The 18,658-nt window shown below is 48.9% G+C and overlaps 4 protein-coding genes across 4 annotated transcripts; 3 read left to right on the top strand and 1 right to left on the bottom strand.

Annotated features, from left to right (window-relative positions):
- Positions 1 to 2,352: 2,352 nt before the first annotated feature.
- AKAW2_10551A (uncharacterized protein) lies at positions 2,353 to 2,718 on the top strand (the record flags this gene model as incomplete). Its single annotated transcript, XM_041688446.1, has 1 exon — positions 2,353 to 2,718. The coding sequence occupies one exon, from the start codon at positions 2,353 to 2,355 to the stop codon at positions 2,716 to 2,718; it is 366 nt and encodes a 121-aa protein (XP_041537271.1).
- A 4,891-nt stretch (positions 2,719 to 7,609) lies between these two features.
- Positions 7,610 to 9,485, top strand: brlA (C2H2 type transcription factor BrlA; the record flags this gene model as incomplete). The annotated part of the gene is made up of 2 exons (XM_041688435.1): positions 7,610 to 7,622; positions 8,146 to 9,485. The coding sequence occupies 2 exons, from the start codon at positions 7,610 to 7,612 to the stop codon at positions 9,483 to 9,485; spliced, it is 1,353 nt and encodes a 450-aa protein (XP_041537270.1).
- A 4,620-nt stretch (positions 9,486 to 14,105) lies between these two features.
- AKAW2_10549S (GNAT family N-acetyltransferase) lies at positions 14,106 to 14,627 on the bottom strand (the record flags this gene model as incomplete). Its single annotated transcript, XM_041688423.1, has 1 exon — positions 14,106 to 14,627. One exon carries the CDS (start codon positions 14,625 to 14,627, stop codon positions 14,106 to 14,108), a length of 522 nt encoding a protein of 173 aa, XP_041537269.1.
- A 1,470-nt stretch (positions 14,628 to 16,097) lies between these two features.
- Positions 16,098 to 17,090, top strand: RNY1_1 (T2 family ribonuclease; the record flags this gene model as incomplete). Its single annotated transcript, XM_041688412.1, has 5 exons — positions 16,098 to 16,327; positions 16,377 to 16,561; positions 16,610 to 16,725; positions 16,773 to 16,968; positions 17,020 to 17,090. The coding sequence occupies 5 exons, from the start codon at positions 16,098 to 16,100 to the stop codon at positions 17,088 to 17,090; spliced, it is 798 nt and encodes a 265-aa protein (XP_041537268.1).
- Positions 17,091 to 18,658: the final 1,568 nt, after the last annotated feature.

Genomic DNA, 18,658 nt, shown 5'->3' with positions numbered 1-18,658 from the left:
GCCGAGTGACATTTTTAGCCAGGCCTCAAACCAGCCACGGAGACCTGTGGCTGTGCGAGTGGATGATAGGCTTTGCTGTTGCAGGTCCAAGCAACCGAACAAGCAAGACGTTACCAATCTTTCTCTGATCGCTATTATTGTCGTCATGCAGATTCATGTTATGTGGCCCTTTCTCTCTTTGTCTTCACTAGCCGGCTCACGGACGAGTATCGTACCCGTGCGCTGCAATTCTTGGACAATCTCAATAACTTCATGGCCAAACCTTGGCTGGAACTAGGGGATGTAGCCAGATAGGCAGAACACATATTTGAAATAACCACCAAGTCTAGCCCTCGTCGCGCCGGTGGCCAGAAGTGATGCTTTCACACGTTTGTAATCAAGATCTAAGTTAGTCGACATCTGGAGTAGATCTGATCAAGTTTCCTTTGCAATGAGTTTCTCACAGGCTTTTTTTGGGTGGTAGGAAGCCACAATCGGCCATTTTTCCGCATCTTCATCGGAGCGGACTGGATCTGGGTCCAATATATTGATCGGTGGGCAGAAAGATAATAAAGGGAGGGAATATCCAGAATCCGGCTGATCGTGGTCTTGGCAGCATCGTCAATGCAGTGGGTTCGAATCTCACCGCAGGAACCCTTTCGAAGATCTCAACGCCCTTGAATTGTCCGGTTAACTCCTTGCGACATACAGGCCCGTGCTGCAGGGGTTCGCCCTTGGGACGACGGAAAGCAAGAATTGGTGAGATTTGCGACGAAGAAACGCCGTGATCGCACAAGGACGGTTGACAAATACCCCAGAAGGCTCATATAATAATTGATTCTTCAACAGGAGTAGCAGAGTTTGACCAAACAACCACACCAAAATCGCGTGTCGAATAAACCGTAGTCTAACTCAACCCGGCGGTCAGTTGTGCCTGTCCGCGGGTGCATGATAACAAGAGTTACTTAGCTCCTAGATACCCGCTCGGGGCCCGATTGATGATCTTAGCGTAATTCACCTATTGCCTAATTCTCTCATCAAGAAAGCCTACTCCCATTGGGCGGGATTAAAGGGATCTGGTGATCAAAGTTCAATTGAAAAGGGTTTGATCAAAGCGGGTGGTCATAGCTACATAATCTAGGTGGTAAGACAGCCACTTGACGTCAGCCGCTCCTTTGAGATGGAAGCAGTATAGTCGCCCAAGGTACACAATTCAGCAACGACTCAATTGGGCTGATTAGTTGACTGATGAATTGTGGCTCGCTGAGCTCGGGCCAGAACAGTCAAGGGAGGCCATTATTTTCGGAAGATTGTCTGTCCGTTCCACTTTGCTCACTCGGGATGTAGAACCAATCGCCCAGACATCGGACGATGCTGCTACAGGCTTAAGACCGGCAAGCCTGCAAGATTGCCTTTGTGCTGCTGAGTATAGGCTGCGACGCACGGTCTTTTGGTAGTCGTCAAGATCAGCGGTGCAGAGTGCTTGGATAAGTAAGTGAAGCCTTCGAGAACACCATGGACTTGGTGGATTGGGAAAGTGGAGGGCTTCAACCAGCGGTGATATCCTTCGGCCGAGCCTGGAACGACGGCGGAAATGACAAGTCACAAGTGGCTAGGCAATAGCGGCTGTGGCTCAGTTCTTGCTTTGGGAGTGTGGCTCAGCAGCAGTAGGGAGTGTGAGAGACCAAGAATAGTGATCCGGCCAGGTCAGCGAGTGTATGCGGAGTACACGCTCCCATTAGATCCGCGATACTGCACAAATCCCGATATGTCCCAAAAGGACCCCTGTTGCTTTTGGACTAAGCTCATGATTCAATAGGCAAACCCTGGTGACCGTAAGCCTCAGCTAAATACGAACTCTCAGTATAGTAAGAGCTAGTCTATCAATGAGCAGCCAAGCAGGGGAACTGTCAAACCCACCCACAGACACCATTGATTAGCGTCGCACCGGGTATAAACTTTGTTTCTTAGTGGCTTGATGAGAGCCTATCCCCTTTGTCATTCAAGCTTCCTTTCTGGTCCTAGCGAGGGGCTCTGTAAAATATCGACAATGAGAGGGGTCAATGTGTTATCACTATCCGTGTCACGAAAGATACTTTCACGCATGAGTGTACTTCTCATACACAGTGGTGTGGGCTCAGTAGTGGAGTTAGGACCCAGTGACTAAGTACGATATCGGCAGGTAGTTATGAGACTTGGTTGCATGTCCCAACACACAGCATAGGCCAAGACATGGTATTTTCCTAGCTTGCCTCGAGTCAGAAATGTGTCATTGCGGTGGTTGATCAGGCGGATTACGTTGTCGACAACATCCGACCGCAATTCCAGACTGAAGGTACTAGCATACATTTCATGGGATGGTCGATTTAATGTATGGGCGATTGGTTTCTTGTAGACCACTGGAGGCCGGTTATTGTGAAGAGCCTTAGTACCCCATTTGAAGAAAAAAAAAAGCTACAGACGAGCCTTTCAGAAAAAGCCGTCTCTTGTCAGCGACTTCTTGAAATGTCCACGATGGCTCGGAAGTTACAAGCAATGGTAACGGTCGTCACTCAGCCCATCATCAGGATGAAGTATTCACGGCCAATGGTCCCAGGACAGTACCTTATCAGCCCAAAAGTACTAGGGGGGAGCAAACAACGTGTCCGACCGATTGACTTGTCCAGCTGGTGGTTCTTTTTTTCGCATGGAAGCAACGGGGTTCATGCCCAGAGCATCGAAGCATTGGCTGACGCGTGACGAGTCAGAAACTGCGCCGCCTCACCGGTGGAGAAAGCCATGACGAGGTAGAGTCAATGGAACCCCAAAAATCTCATTATGAAATGGCAGTTAAGCGATAGTAACCAATACTCAGAAGTTCTCCCTGCTGGAACATCATTCGAGTCAGTCAATGACCATTGGGAATGGGGGAGGCAAAAGCGAGAAGAACCAGACCAGTCATGAGACGAGAGACAAGCACCTGGTGGGGGAGGTAAATAGCAGATAGGCAGGTATGTATGTATGTAGACCGTGCCATACGTATCCGCTGAAAGACGTGGTACACACCTGAAAAGTCCACCCACCAGTCATGCTGGGATTTGAGGTGATGGCGGCGATAAGGACGATCGAGGTATGACTCGGTGGGGGGTGGGGAGGGAAAGAAAGGACCTGGTGACGCTGTGAGGAAGGCGTTGAGTGAGTGGCACAACTACTGGAACCGGCTAGAATGGAACCATACTCTGTGAGTGAGTTAGTGAGTGAGAGAGTGAGTGTTTTTTTTCTTTTTTTCCTTCCCTTCTACTTGGTTACTTACCAGTAACCACCAGTCGGTACCAGTAAAAACCAGGTACCTTACTAGTAGTACGTTTAGTTACCACCAAGATAGTTGTACCTAATCAACTGGTACATAGTAGTACTTAACTCAGAAGAGTTGTTGCAAGGTAACATACTATACGAGGTACATACTCGATACCTTCCAAGCCCAGTGATTGAGAGGTACTGGGTACAATCGGTGGATAGAAGAAGCACTCACTAACCAACCCCCACATTCCACGGTGACTGGTACAGGAGACTACTGTGCTACGTACATCTCAGAGGACCAGAAGGTACCAGTGACGGACCACCATAGGCCACAAACCCAGGCCGGAGCGTTCCTGGGCGAAGGGCCCGAGTGGCTGTTGGCATCTGGCAAGGCTGGCGGGTTTCTGATAGGTTCGGCTGGCCCACCCCGGGGGGCTGGAGGCCGGATTTCAAACCTGCAGGATCCAGCCAGTGTCGACCGCCCGCCCACTGGTCCAGGTGGATGATGTGCGTACGATCAGTGATCGTCGGCCAAAGCGCCTTTCGGCTGCTCTTCATGCCTCTTCCAGTCGATCCCAGAATGGACGGGAAATGGTGGAAGTGAAAAGTACAGACGGGGCGTTGAATACGTGAGCCGCTCCAGTTGTAACCTCCCCTCCCCCAAAAGGTGGATAGGTACGCATCTCTTCTGCCTCGTTATTAGTTCCCTAGGCCTCAACAATACTTGCCTGTCCCCAATGCAGTCTTTTTGCTGCACCATTCCGGTGGTGGTAATCGCACAATCAGTCACCCCTTATATTATTGTTATTTTTTTTTTTCTGCTTCTCTCAAAAAAAGAATTTACAAGAAATACTCCTCTTGACTGGCTTATGCTCCTCTAGCTGTGTAGTGGTCATACGTAGGTAGCCCGCATTGAGGTAGTACAAAGCACTCGGTCGACACGGGACTTGAGGGATGCAGTCTACGGGCCAACATGATAGACCCTTGGTGGTACCTACACAAACCAGCTAAGTGGTGATATTGGAAGAACAAGGAATCTCTTACCTCTCATGAATTCGCTCGGATCCTTAGTCCTGTCACTTCGGATCCCAAACTACTTCCCCGCGGTATGGAGGCCATGTTCGATCGGCTATTTTCCCGTGGCAATCACTTATCTAGTGCGTGGCCAACTGGTATATCGCCATTCTTACTTCATGCTCGAGTTTGGCCGGGTTTGGAATCAGGATGCGGCCTGTCTGGCAGTCTGCAGTCGGAAACCATAGGAGATCAGGTCTCGTCTGCAATCCAGTCCGGGTTTGCACAGACCAGAATCTAGCAAACGGTGAATGCCATGAATTGTTGATCTGGATGCTGGCTCGGTAGGCTCGGACCATGGGACCATAGAAAATCCCCACGGTGGGCACTCCCGCGCGGGCAGTACCTGACCCAACGGACAGTTATCTCTGGAAGCCCCAAACTACGTTGCTTCTGCGTTGGGGTTTGCATACGATAATCGTAAGAATAGTAGCGGTGTTGGCTCCTCTCGGGACTGTGGCTGGCTCTGTCTGCCCTCTTTTCCTCTTTTCCACTTTTAACTCTTCTTCAATTTACTTTCCTTTGATTCCCTGAAATGTCCGTAAATTGATGGGAACTATTGTCATGCGTGTTGCTCTTTTCGGGCAAAGTTCACCAGATCTCGGTTGAGGTGGAGCCATTAATTTCGACGGTCTGAACGTTCCTGATGGATGGCCAAAGGGCCTTTGAGTTAGTGTAGATATGCGATTATCAGCCTCCGGTTCCAACAATGAACGCACTGGCCGAAGCTGGCCTAGACGGTGGCGTTGAAACCAAAAGGCGATCGGTGATAGTTATGGAACTTGTGGCGTAAGAAATGCACCTGAGCCGTGCCCCATACATGCCCATTGGTGCTAGTAAGGCTGGCATGGTGTAGATCCAAGAAGGATTGAGCAATGGAAAGAAGGTAGCATCGTTAATGTTTCGTGTGGTATTCGTAGTTGATGGTGGTGGTGGTGATGATGATGATGATGTTGATGATGTTGTGAATGACGGCGGTGGTGGGTTTGTTTTACCTGTTACCGACCTACCAGATCGCTGTGTTGGTGACTGTTCCGCTTCATTTCTTTTTGTTGCATAATTGTGTCTGGAAATTAGTATGCGTACATGTTTCATTGCCGAAGCGAAACCTCCAGTCGCTCCACATGGAGGTTCAGCGATGCCGATCATTCAGGGTCTTTGCGGTGCAATGACCGTGGGACAGACCACCCCCCGAAGGAATCGGTCGTACGACGACGCTGCTGGAGGAGGAATGGGGAAAAGATGAAATGACCTGGTATCTGCCGGTGTTTTACTTTCGATAGCCTACTTGCAGCCATCCCGAGCCAGCAGCTGGCCAGAGTAACTTTGCGGTGGGTTCTTCTGCCCGGGGAAGATCCCGAGATTCTGGACGAGCTGATGATTACTATGATGATGTTGATCCAATTCCATGATCCGCGTTAAGGTTTAGTTAATCCCCCATGGCCCGCCTGGCCCCAGTGATGTTTCGCTGTGCGCTGACATTCGAACATTCCATCGGCGGTTCCCTCCATCTGCGTCTCATGCATTCATTCCTTTTTCTTTTTCTGGTTTGGGAGGAAAGACAAAAGTGACGCTGTGGATATTCTCCCTCCCAGGAACAGTTTCGGGACTCAAAAGAAATTATGATCGGATTGGCGGGTTGCATCTGGTGGTATTCAACGCACGTACAGTAGGTTGGTTGGTAGGTAGACCGGAGTAGTAGCAGGAGGAATAGTAGTAGGGACTAAGTTCTACTCACTACTTACTCCTCTTCTTTCTCTTTCCCTTTCTGAACCATGGTAGGACAGGTTGTATGTATCCATATGGTATCATTATCTTATTTCCCTTCTGAATTTGTCTCCCAATACTTCTGGAAGAAGACCATGAAAGGGCTCCTCTGGACTAAAGACTAATTCCAATTAGATGGGTTGGAAGGGATCTCGTAGAATGAAAGAAGATTCGTCCATACGCTCACTTGATCTGGAAAGAAGGGGCCAATGAATTCCAATTTGTTCAATACTACTAGGTAGAGAGGGGAATCGTGACAACCACTTGCTTGAAACTAGTAGGAAACGATATTGGGTGTATTGGCGATAGCTTTGGGATACCTACTTAGCTAGTACCCTCTTACTTGCTTACTTGCTTCCCCAAGCAATAATCCTCAATTGATAAGAAGGTTGAACAGGGAATCTGATTAAAAAATCCGAGGCGATCAATAAGGTGGATTTTCCTTCGAGGTAGATCGACGTTAGTGGATTAAAAGAAGAAAAAATGAATTAAATATAGACCTAGAAGTAGAAAGGGAAAGGGCAAAAAAATAAAAATAACACGTAAATTCCAGGAAAATAAAAATAAGAAAGAAGGGTAAAAGAAAAGAAAAAAATAAAATCAACGAAAAGAAAATGACTGGAGGTGAGGGATGAAAACTGGAAATCAAAAATCCCAAACGAAATAGAATAAAATAAAATAAAAAAGAAGACTTAGCTGGGAAAAGGTTCCTCACACACCCTCCGAGCCTGCTTCTTCGCCCGAAACAGTAAATCGACGATAGACTCACCAGAATGGGATTTAACATTTAACCTCCCACGGACTCCCCAGAAACTCCCCTGTGAACAACCCCGCCAGGAAAAGCTTCAGCCTTGGAAATCATCATCCCCATTATCATCCCCAGTGCAATATTAGACAAATTTACGCTTTCCATCTAATAATCCTAAGACATCCTTCCTTCCTACTTGCGTCCTCCACCCAATTGTATCCAGATCCCCTTGCTGGACCAGCCTGCCTTTCCTATAACTACATCCCTCCGCTGCAACTGAGACATCCTTTCTCTTTCTTTCATTGATTCAGACTGCCTCCGCCTTGGGAAAGACAGGGAAGACCAAGCAAACCGCGTCGCAGGGCGGCTTATCGATTGTCTCCTCTCCATTTATCGCCATCGCCTTGATCTCGAACCGCACACGCCCTCTTCCTCTTCCTCCTCCACACGCCCCCCTTCTCGAGCTATTCCTACAACGAACCACAAAGCAACCGCGTCTTGTCTTTTAATCCAGAGACAGTCGCGCCTCCTAGGAAACGCTTTCCTCGAGGCTCCAGTCCAACCAGAACTCTCCATCCTGGACAATTGCCCCCCCTCTTCGTCTCTTCGCCCAACGGGGATTCGCCGCGGTTACTCCAGGAACTCTATAGTCTACATTCCTGGCCTTGCGTACTAGACCACCATAGGAACGCGACGCGCCTCTCTCTTTTTTCGCTTGACTCGGTCCTTTGCTCGCCCTCTCCTTTGGGGAACTACTAGGTAATGGCTTCTGGCTGTAAGTGCGATCGACCCTTTCCTGCCTTCCCTGATATATGGCCGGGAGATTTGTTTATTTCACCTCGTCCGTCCCTCCTCCATTCCCCAACCTCGACTTCACACTTCACACTCCCATCCTTTTCTCTCTCTCTTTTTGGCTTGCTTCCCCTCTGCAGAGGCGACTTTCCCTTCATTCTTTCCCTGCTTTGTCTGCTACATCCTCTGTCTGTCGTTCGCATTCTTACCTTCACTGTCCCTCAGTGCCTCTCTCTTGTCATCACTGGTCCCTCGCTGCACCTGCATTGCTCCACCGTCTCTCACTTGTATATCGCCGCCGTTGCGCCTTGCCACATTCCCTCATATACTAATAATACACTGCACCCTCCTTGTGTCATACATTATCTTGTACACCCGCATACCACCTTCAAAACTCTCTTTAATCTCATCCCCCCTTCACAAGAACCGAAGTCGTTGCACCTGCACAGCTCCCCTACATAGTACATTCAATACTACCCACAGACACTAAACTATACCCTGCACAGGTGGAAGAGTCGAAGTTCCTCCCGCACCGTCTCGAAAGGATCATCTCGTTGAAGAGACCGAAGATATGAGATCCCAGGGTAACATGTCTGACCGACTGACCATCGAAGTCGACTGTACCTCCCTGGGTTCCAACGAGTGCCCATCCATGGCTTCCAGCTTCTCGCCCATGGAATCACCTACGCCCACTACAACAAGTGTGTACAGCCAAGGCTCTCTGGCTTCACCCACCTGGCACGAAGGGGCCTCGTACCCGGGACAAGGCTATGAAAGGCACACCGGAACCACGCCCATGCGCAGTGCCTTTCGACTGGCCAGCATGACGTCAAATGATAGTATGGGAATGTCCTATGGACAAATGGAGGCACAAGAACGGATGCCAATGACCGACTTTCTCTCAGGATATGATGAGAACGTTGAACATTTCTGGATCCCCCAAGAGGCGCAGAAAGCCTACGAGCATGGCGTCCCTGGACTCCCATACCCTCAGGCAATGCCTCAGTATCCCACTATGGGCCGGAACAGCTACCGACAGCACGCGGCACCCTACCTGCCCGAATCCGCTACAAACCCCTGTCTGTCGCGGTCGATCTTTCATCAGCCTGAAAGGGTCCCCAACTCAATGTCCATGGGCAATGTGATACCTTGGATGGCCCCGCCGGCGGACTCAATTGCCCCGCAAACTATTGCCCCGTCGCAGGTCGCCCCAGTCACCCCCCCGCCATCATACTCGGAATTTTCGGGCTCGATCAATACCTTCAAGACACACAGCCCGACCACTCCAGTGCGTTCTTGTTCCTTGGGGACTACTTCGGGGACGGATACTCCCATGAGCCGCCTCTCGGGTGGCATGGATTACCTGGATGACTTCAACCAATCGCCAGTTTATCGCGATGGTCTTCGAGTCCAGCGCCAGCCCTCCCGGAAAGTTGCTCGGAAGCAGTCGTCTAAGCAGAGCCTGAGCCTGGAGAACCTTCCGTCTATTATCAAGCAAGTCCAATTCAAGTGCAAGGAGCCTGGTTGCAAGGGTCGCTTCAAGAGGCAAGAGCATCTGAAGCGACACATGAAGAGCCACTCTAAGGAGAAGCCACATGTATGCTGGGTTCCTGGCTGCGAACGGGCTTTCTCGCGCAGTGACAACCTGAACGCGCATTACACGAAGACCCACAGTAAGCGCGGCGGCCGCAATCGCTATGTCGCGACATTGGACGAGAACAGCCCAGACTACAACCCTGAATATCGCGGCCAATTGACCGCTGACGGGCGACCAGTCTACAACTCCAAGTCCCAAGATCTCATGGCCGATGCTCGTGAAACGAGCGAGGAGGCGTGGTTGGAGTGAACGGATATAGAGTTTAATACGGGAAGGACCGAAACATGATACCCTTGGGCACCTGAGTTGCCCGTTCCCTTTTGGGTCATTAGATGGGCACAGACACAGGGCCCGACAGACCCCGGTCGGCGCTTCACGGCGTTCTTTGTAAAACATTTTCTGGCTATATACACCGGACGATTTCCTTTGTTAATTCGAATGTTGCATACCTTTCCTTTGTGTTTTCCTTGACGATCTTCTATTTTTTTTTTCCCCACCCATCTGGGCCCCAAAATCTCTTATGCTTTGGAGAGGCACTTTCCATTTGGCTTCTTTCTCTTTCTCTTTCTCTTTTCTTTTTTTTTTTTTTTTTTTTTTTTTTTTTTTTCTTTTTTCTTCTTCTAAAAACAAAACCTACCATTGGATAATAATGCGTTGAGATGGATAGGCTAAAACGGCATGAAAGGGAATGGGTTGTACACGATGGGAGTGACCTGACTGCGTTCTTTTCAATCTGATTGGTCTCATCCACTACTGAACACTATACGAGATACCTAACAAGTAATATGAATCCAAACAATTGCATGACTTGAACCATTCTGGAATAAACTGGGAAGCCTGGAAAGAAGAAACAAGGAAGTCCGCAGACTAGTCTTCTGTTGGGTCTGATGGGGTTCCGCTCTCTGGGGGTTTGGTCTTTTCCAGAGCGACCTATTTTTGTCGGGTATCTGATGGGTCAGGTTTACGGGAGGGGAGACAGATGGTGCTACGAGGCCTAGCGTGGCTTTGGAGATCCAACAGTGCGATGGAGCTGGAACGTATCACACTTCCTTCCCGGGAGTGCCGTCTCTCAATCCCATGGATGGGGTTTGGGGGGTCCCGCGGCAAAGGAAAGGGAAGCAAACGATTACTCATCTACCATTACGAATGAACTACTACAGCTAACAGCTTACTTTTACTGTAATTAGAAGTTGGTGTTTCTCTCGCACGGACTGACAGGACGAGTAGTAGCGGGAAAGAGGAGGGGGGGAGGGGGAAGAGACTCTAGACAACGCTTCTGGTTGGTAGTAGTAGTAGTTAGTAGGGGACGAAGCGGATGGATGTATCTCAAGTCAGACAGACGGGCTGTGGTTAGGGACTAAAGTAGGTACATACATGCATTAGCTTTTCGTCTCTTCTTTTCCCCCGTCGATCTTCTCCCCCCACCCAGTCCCACATTCCAGGAGTCTGGCATTATCCCTATTGGCGGCAATCCTACCGCTCGGTCAACTGGCCCCATGGTGTGTATCTAGTAAGTTAATTACTAGTAGTAAGTAAGTAGTGTCTAACTTATCCATGGATGATCACGGCTGACGCTTCCTCGCGGTCTCCATCGATCTAGTATCTATCGACTGACACCCTATATGGATCTTTCCCCCTCATGCCCACATGAATCTGAAGCAGCAGCTCAGCAGCTCAATGAAGTAAATCATCGACTAAGTTTCGACTAACCACGTACTTCTCATTAGTACGCATGTCCTGGAAATAGTACTAGTATCACTGGGGATGGATTGCTCTCCACTAGGAATTCCGGCAACCGGGATGCCACTTGAGCCTAAGGATTTAGGAACAATAATTCCCCACATGCCAGGTCCCGTGAATGGTTACGAGGAAGAAGCCCGTGAGTCAGTTGGAAGTACTCTAGCTTGGCTTGTGCCTCTTCGCCATTCCGCCCTTCCCTTCTCGTGGAATGACTCGATATTCAACATCTATTCTTAACTAGTCCACCACTAAGATATGGAGTAGATACTTCGTTGGTTACCAGGATGTTGAAGCCTTTTCGGATAACTCAATGAGGCTCACCGCTCATCGACGGCTTTCCCCGTTATGTCTCGAGATCTCCCCTTCTCCTACTGACTTACTCCGTACATGCAGAGGAAATGAATGCCCATTCCCCGTCACACGATAGCATCATTACTTCGCCGATCTTGCAGGTATGTCCACATTGGAAATTCTGTTTCGCTGTTTCCAAAGCTAGGACCAGATCAGGCCACCGTCTTATCAGGCTAGATGACCTCCAAGCACTCATCGTCGCAGTGTCAGCTGTTGGCGAAGATTAACATTGCAGTGGCATTCGATCAAATCATCTTCCTTTCATGCAGGACACTTCTGTCTCCAAAGGTAGGTAGGTTGCATTGTCTTAGTGGATCTGCTCCAGCTTCCCCACCTCAACTAATCTTACATTTGGTGTTCAGCCGGCCTGGACAGACTGGGTCTCACAGTCTTTGGCTCCGAGGTAGTACAAGCTAAGGCGGGAACCTGTAGCACAGAATGCGAGACGAGGTTGGCTTGCTCAGCTATTCTCTGCGTTACCCATACTTCACACGCACACTGAACTACGTGTATGGTTCCCACAAGCGTGCATCTGGGACGTCTGGCCGACCCATTTGCTATGAGAAGCTGTCGGCTTCGTTTCTACGCGCGAGTAGGAAGAGGAAATAGGTTTTACTCTTGGTGATATGCAGCATGAACGTAGACCGCCTCACGCGTTCTCGGACTACCGGCATGGCCAGTTGAGCACTTGTACTACATGCCTGCTAGCCGATGTATTCTGGTACAGGATCCAACAAATCAACAGAAGTAGCGTCGTTGGCCAACCTACGGTGACCAAGCCTAGGAGTTTTGTCTTTGCAGCCTTCCATTTCCCGACTGCCGATTGTCTCGTTGGTTGAGCACGATCGCCAGCAGCGGTAAGCTTTACCTCCGCACTGACCTTCTAGAGTACATCTGGAATGTGAACACGTCTCTCGACTTTGTGGACCTCGAAGAATCACCGCAGAATGAGACTCTGGGGTATACCACTTCACAGTCTAGATCGCTGTCCCGAAGTACCAAAAAAAGGCACGCATCTATAGCCTTATCTCGGCATGAATGCTCTACGGCAGCGTTACCTTGTACCTTCTCCTTTCCATTCCATGCATTTATCTTGCAGTGCGCCTCATTTTTCTCTCGAAAATCCGCAGATCAAACAAACATCCCCCACGAATGCCATTTCACGAGAAACTTCAGCCTCAAAACGCCATGTCTTCTACCCAACGTGCTGAGTCCAGGCACCCGCAGAACAATACGACCGGCAAGACCATCCGAAGTAGCAGTGCATGCTAACTACTACCATCAAATACTACCCTAACCTCTCTCAACTCAATAGAGTGGACTCGAGCCGCGAGTGACCACCCAGCCTTAGATTTCAAGTTGGAACAGCACAGCGGACAGCAGTTCCGATGCCACTAATGCAATGCAGGAAGACACTTACGAACTACAGATCTTGCTTTCAATCTGTAAACCCAGGTAAGCATAATACTTCCGACACTCACCACGTATTGTGTGATCAGGTCCATAGGTGCTACAAGTACAACACCTACAGGCCGATCGTCTGAGTCTCTCACCGGCCTCTGAATCAAGAATAGTTAGTTAATTCTCTCAAGCCTGCATGCCGTCTTTCCAGCAGCCCAGCACAACACGTCTAAACTTACACAATGGCATTCATAGTATGTGCGACCCCGGTACGCAGCCACACATCGCTGGGATCCCGGGATCGTCCCATTCCCTAACTTCTTCCAGAATGACCCAAATAAACTTTTGACACCCACTGAAACGGTTACACTATTGTCTGTATGCGATATCACATGTGGATTGCTCCTATTGATCAGTGCCTGCATGAATCTATCTCCTTAGCATGGCAATAAGGAGATTGTTTCCGCGGAAAATATTCCATGTTCGAATCCTCATGGGCCGGGTTCTGGTTGCACACGCCGGGCACAGACCTTTTGGCCTGGAGCACACAGTATACTCCGCCACAATAGTTCAACTTGCGTGGGGCATTCTCTCAGCTGAGGGGTGAGTAAATCCAAAACAACCCCATTATTCATCATTGTTAAGAAAGGTAACTCGAGCGATCGCTTGACTCTGGTCCTTCAATCTACTGGTTTGGCCTGGCACACTACGCGGCGAGGCAGGCAGCGCACAACTATGACTGCACAAATGACCTTACTAACCAATTCACGACCCATCTATTCTTGCTTACATAACATCACCACATAAATACTCCCCCACCAGCAAAAAATCTTCACCGTTTCTCTTTCCTCCTCATGCAGATGCCGTTCCTCAACAAATCGAGGTGGCTGGCAACCCAAAATGCCTTGGAAGATGATGTTCTTGAACAGGCTTGGGACCTGATGATCTGCGGATATTATATACGCCGACCCTGATATGCGAGGAGGAGTTCTTGGAAGCGCATAGCTAACAGCTTGGTTATGGGCAAGCTTTCTGACAAAACTTGGAAATTTTATCCGGTTATCTTACTTTTGATTTTACTCGCATTGTCTCTTCTACTATGATGACTTTCCTTCTTTTTTGGCATGATGCAGATGATCTGCGCTGAGTGCAACAAAAAATTATCAAGCTCAACAGTCTGAGTTAGAGACATGCTTCTATTGTTTGTTTAGTTATGTCTAGTATTGGATAAATGAACTTAATATACATGAATAATCTCTGTCTTGATCAAGTCTATACACCCAACCTTCTTTTCCCCACTTGCTCAACCCAGACATGCAAAAGAAACCAGAACCAACCAGCACTTACCCCAGTAACTTATACAGTAAGTAGAAGAATCTACACTTCCCCAAAATCCAACCCCAAAAACACCGTCTCCTCCACCAAAGGCGTCTCATAATACGGCCCAACCTCCACGAACCCCAAACTCCGATACAGGCGAATCGGCCCTTCCATACTCCGCAACGTATCGAGTCTCATCCCCCGATACCCTAATTCCCTCGCCCTCGTCACAATTGCACTCACTAACGCCCGCCCCAGTCCCATCTTCCGCGCTTCAGGTGCAACATACAGCCGCTTGACCTCGCAGAGTTGCTGCCGCTCATCGTCTTCGACAGGGAGCGGACGGAGAGCCACGCAGCCCAGCGGAGAGGAGGAGGTGTCTGCGCTGCTGCTGTATGCGAGGAGAAGGTCACCGCCTTCCTGGGGACTGTATTTCCCGGGGAGAGAGGATAGCTCCGCCTGGAAGTTTTGGAATGCTAGGTCGATGTTTAGCCAGGCGGCGTAGGCTGTGAAGAGGGTGCGGGCGGCGAGGAGGTGGTGGGGGGTTGTGGCGGGGATTATTTGGTAGGTTGGGGGCATTTTGATCCTTTTTTCCCTTTCTTGGTGTAGATGTAGATGTAGATAATTGGAGATGTGTTGGTTGAAAGGATTTTGCGGGGTGGGTTGGATGGAGTTTAGTGGTTCCTCTTTTTCACGATGTCTTTATCCCTCCGAGCTGGCTGGAGTGGATGATTGGGTTGTGCGTAGTGTGTAGTATGTGTATAGGTTTGAGTGAACATTTGATTTCCATAAGAAAGAACGCTGATAACTATAGTTGCCTCAGTCTCTTGACTCAGTCATATCCTGGATGTCAATCCCAATTGGGAAAAGGGCGCAATGTTGACCTAATCGGGTATGGTGTTGATACCTCAGGCTACAAGTTTGTCCTTGCTTGTCGGTATGAGCAGTTATCTCTTTTCCTCTTGTCTTCCATCGTTCTTTGCCTCAACATTAAGTGTTTGAATTGAGGACTGCTTATTATGAGGTGATTGATATTATGCACTGGCAGTCGTACGAGATTGCATTCGTGATAGAGATACGCATTTTGCGTTATCTTGTCAACTGTCAAGTCATCAGTGCTCGTTAGACTAACTACGGGGTAGATAGCATGAGCCAAGACATCCTTCGCCTTCAACGATAATATCTTTAATCAAGTGCTAAAATGACCGACTGGGATGCTATCGCTTAGTACTTGTCGCTGAAAGAATGCGAAATTGCTGGTGACACGAACCTCGAGCCACAAGCATCACTGCCTATACTATCCCTCTCCCTTTACACCCGGCTTGTGTCGGATAATAGGCTGCTGCAGGAACAGGTCGGACATTCTTGCCTGTTTCCCATTCATCCATCCTTTTCTTCATGAGTTGGCTTGCCTCTAATCCTTGTCGTCAACATCAGCCAACACCAGCTCTGGCGATGCCATTCGCCCATTGCTGACGGGGTTGCCCGGTTCCTGAAATTAATCCATCTTCCGGTCCTGCAGATCACTCCGCCCAGAGCGAATCAAATTTCTTCTCAACTCAAAAGCAAGAACAACTTCTGATACGCAGCTTGAGAGCTGATTGCCTCGCTCTTGGTTAATTTGGCTGGTCTGCTCGCTCTACCCACTCTTCGGCCTAACCTCCGATGGCGCCCCGACGGCTCATCCTCCAGACCGACTGCAGACCACCCCTACACCGGTCAATTGGCCAATTCGGCAGCTCATCGTTAGCGGAGGTGCGGGTCCTCACGGCGTCCTCCGCTATCCTAAGGCTGCTTTTCTGATCGATTGCGGCAAATCAGCTCGTCCTTATCAGGGCATGTGCTATCTTCAACTTTCGGTGGCTGATTTCCCCGCTACCCACATGCGGTGGCCTGGTCGCTAGTCGGACAACCGACGCGGAGTATGGGCAAGTAACTGGCGTTACACGCTACCAAGGTATAAATTGGGTCAATTGCACCCGGCTTTCCCGATTGTCATTCAGCCATTGAGTTCTCCCTCACGAAGTTAACGATCGGTTATTACGCATAATGTCTTTCCTTCCTTCTGTGGGCATGCTCGCCCTGGGCGCAATGCAGCTCAGCTCTGGTGCGCTGGCTACCATTGACACTTGCTCTTCTGACAGCCCTCTGAGCTGCCAGACCGACAACGAAGCTTCCTGCTGCTTCAACTCTCCTGGAGGCTCCCTTCTCCAGACTCAATTCTGGGACTACGACCCTTCCGATGGCCCGAGCGACTCTTGGACCATCCACGGACTTTGGTAGGACTGACACATCGGATTTCTGTATCATCGCTAAGGAACTTGCTAGGCCCGATAACTGTGATGGCACCTACCAGGAGTACTGCGATGACTCTCGCGAGTACAGCAACATCACTTCCATCCTCGAAGCGCAGAATCGCACCGAGCTCCTGTCCTACATGAAGGAATACTGGCCCGACTACGAGGGTGCTGATGAGGATGAGAGTTTCTGGGAGCACGAATGGAACAAGCACGGTATGTCTGATCAATCTGATTGTCGGAACTGGCATATTGACTTTCTAGGAACCTGCATCAACACCATCGATCCCAGCTGCTACACCGATTACTACGCTCAGGAGGAAGTTGGTGACTTTTTCCAGCAGGTCGTTGACCTCTTCAAGACCTTGGATTCCTATACCGTATGCAAACAACTTCCTGTATTTTATAGAGATACTGACAGCAGCAGGCTCTCTCCGACGCCGGAATTACTCCCTCCGAGGATGCCACCTACAAGCTGAGCGACATTGAGGATGCTCTCGCCGCGATCCACGATGGCTACCCCCCGTATGTTGGGTGTGAGGACGGTGCTCTGTCCCAGCTCTACTACTACTTCAACGTCAAGGGTAGCGCCATCGGCGGCACCTACGTTGCTTCTGAGAGACGTAAGTTACATACAATTGGAATATAAGACATAAACTGATTTCTTGTACCAGTGGAGGACTCCAACTGCAAGGGCTCTGGCATCAAGTACCCGCCCAAGTCCAGCTCCAGCAAGAAGATCTAGATTGAGTTGCTCGCTCGATCTAGCTTCTTCACTTGAACAAATGAAGTATACTGTAAGGTGTGAATTATGAAAAGTTGTGAATTGTGAGATTATCGCACATAGTAGGTAGCCTGCGAGGGAATGATTCTTAGCAGAACATCCGCCGCAATCATTCATTGCATGTATACTTGAATTTATCAACTTCAATGTTTTCAGATGGAATTGCACAATTCCCTGTACATCTAGTAAATTGCTTGTATGATTTAGCTATATAAAGCCTCTCCTGTCCCCTATTGATCTTCCTACATCTTCTCTACCACAATACAGAAAACAGACCAAATCTGCTTTGACCAACCCAGCAATCTAGTTTTGTTTATCCCATCATAACATGAGCAAACACTTATATTCTCAATGAATCCCAACTCTCAAATCTTCATATTTATGATATAAGACCACTCAAGATGCTTCGATCAATCTCTGTAATATACAGCACAGTCATTATCACTGCCCATGGACATCGCATTCCAAGCAGATAGGGGCAATGAAATAAGAAGCAAATCGCATACTACATACCCTAAATAGTAAAGGCCAGCTACATCGGGTCTATGAATTCTACTACTACTGCTACTCCTACAACTACTACAACTACATACCCTAACTACAACATAGCAATTCCCAAAAATGTGGCTCTCCGTCTCGAGGGCACATAATATCCCTCATCGATTCGCCACTCCGAAGTATCTCTCGACAGTAGACCAAATCAACCCGGAATGTCTTCACCAAGAGGCTACAAGAGCAAATTCCGAAGGGCTGAATTCAGATAAATACGAACAGTCCCACAGCTTCCGATCATATCCTCAGTTCAAAGCATCATCAACAAGGATCTGCTGGATTATCCATCCTTCAAAGCAAGCTTTGCTCCTACTAGCTAAGACCAATGTACCGATGGATTGCGCGATACGGTAAACATGTCCCTAAACTGAAATCGAACTCTGATTCCAGACAATGAAGAGAGGAGCTACTACTTCCACAGAGGTATATCCGGTTAATATCAAGTGTCCGGATCGCTGCCGCCTTCCACTACTACCTAGGTCCTCTATCTCATCAACGCGGAAAACCATATGCAAGCATGAATACTACATCGTCTTCTGCCACCATCCTCCAGGCCGCATAGCCTGTCTTTACCACTCACTCCTCGAAAGAGACTAACGGCACCGAGTAGCGAAAAGGACAAGAGCAAGTGGGATGTGATGATTTGGTCCGAGAGCTCTACCGCCATTGACCAAATAATGTACACTCATCAAATACAAAGGAACAGGTAGCTGGGACGAAGAAGACATCGGAAATGATACTATGCCTCAGACTAAATGGGACGAAATAAAGCTACAAGAACATATCTCCCCTATATCAATATACGTAACAGCTTCTCTCGTGTTACGCACTCGGTCACACACAGGACTGATGGGTTGTTCGGAGCGATATGGTCCAGCTTGCGATGGAAAACATCATTGAAGACCGTTGGGGTGGCTTGCGTAAGACCGAGTTTGGCATTATATTCATTCCGAATAGCTGCAAACTCAACACTGGCT

This window comes from Aspergillus luchuensis, chromosome 1 (genome assembly GCF_016861625.1).
Source record: "Aspergillus luchuensis IFO 4308 DNA, chromosome 1, nearly complete sequence".
Classification (NCBI taxonomy): Eukaryota; Fungi; Ascomycota; class Eurotiomycetes; order Eurotiales; family Aspergillaceae; genus Aspergillus; species Aspergillus luchuensis.
Note: the sequence above shows the minus strand (reverse complement) of the source record. Positions and strands in the feature narration are given on the sequence as shown.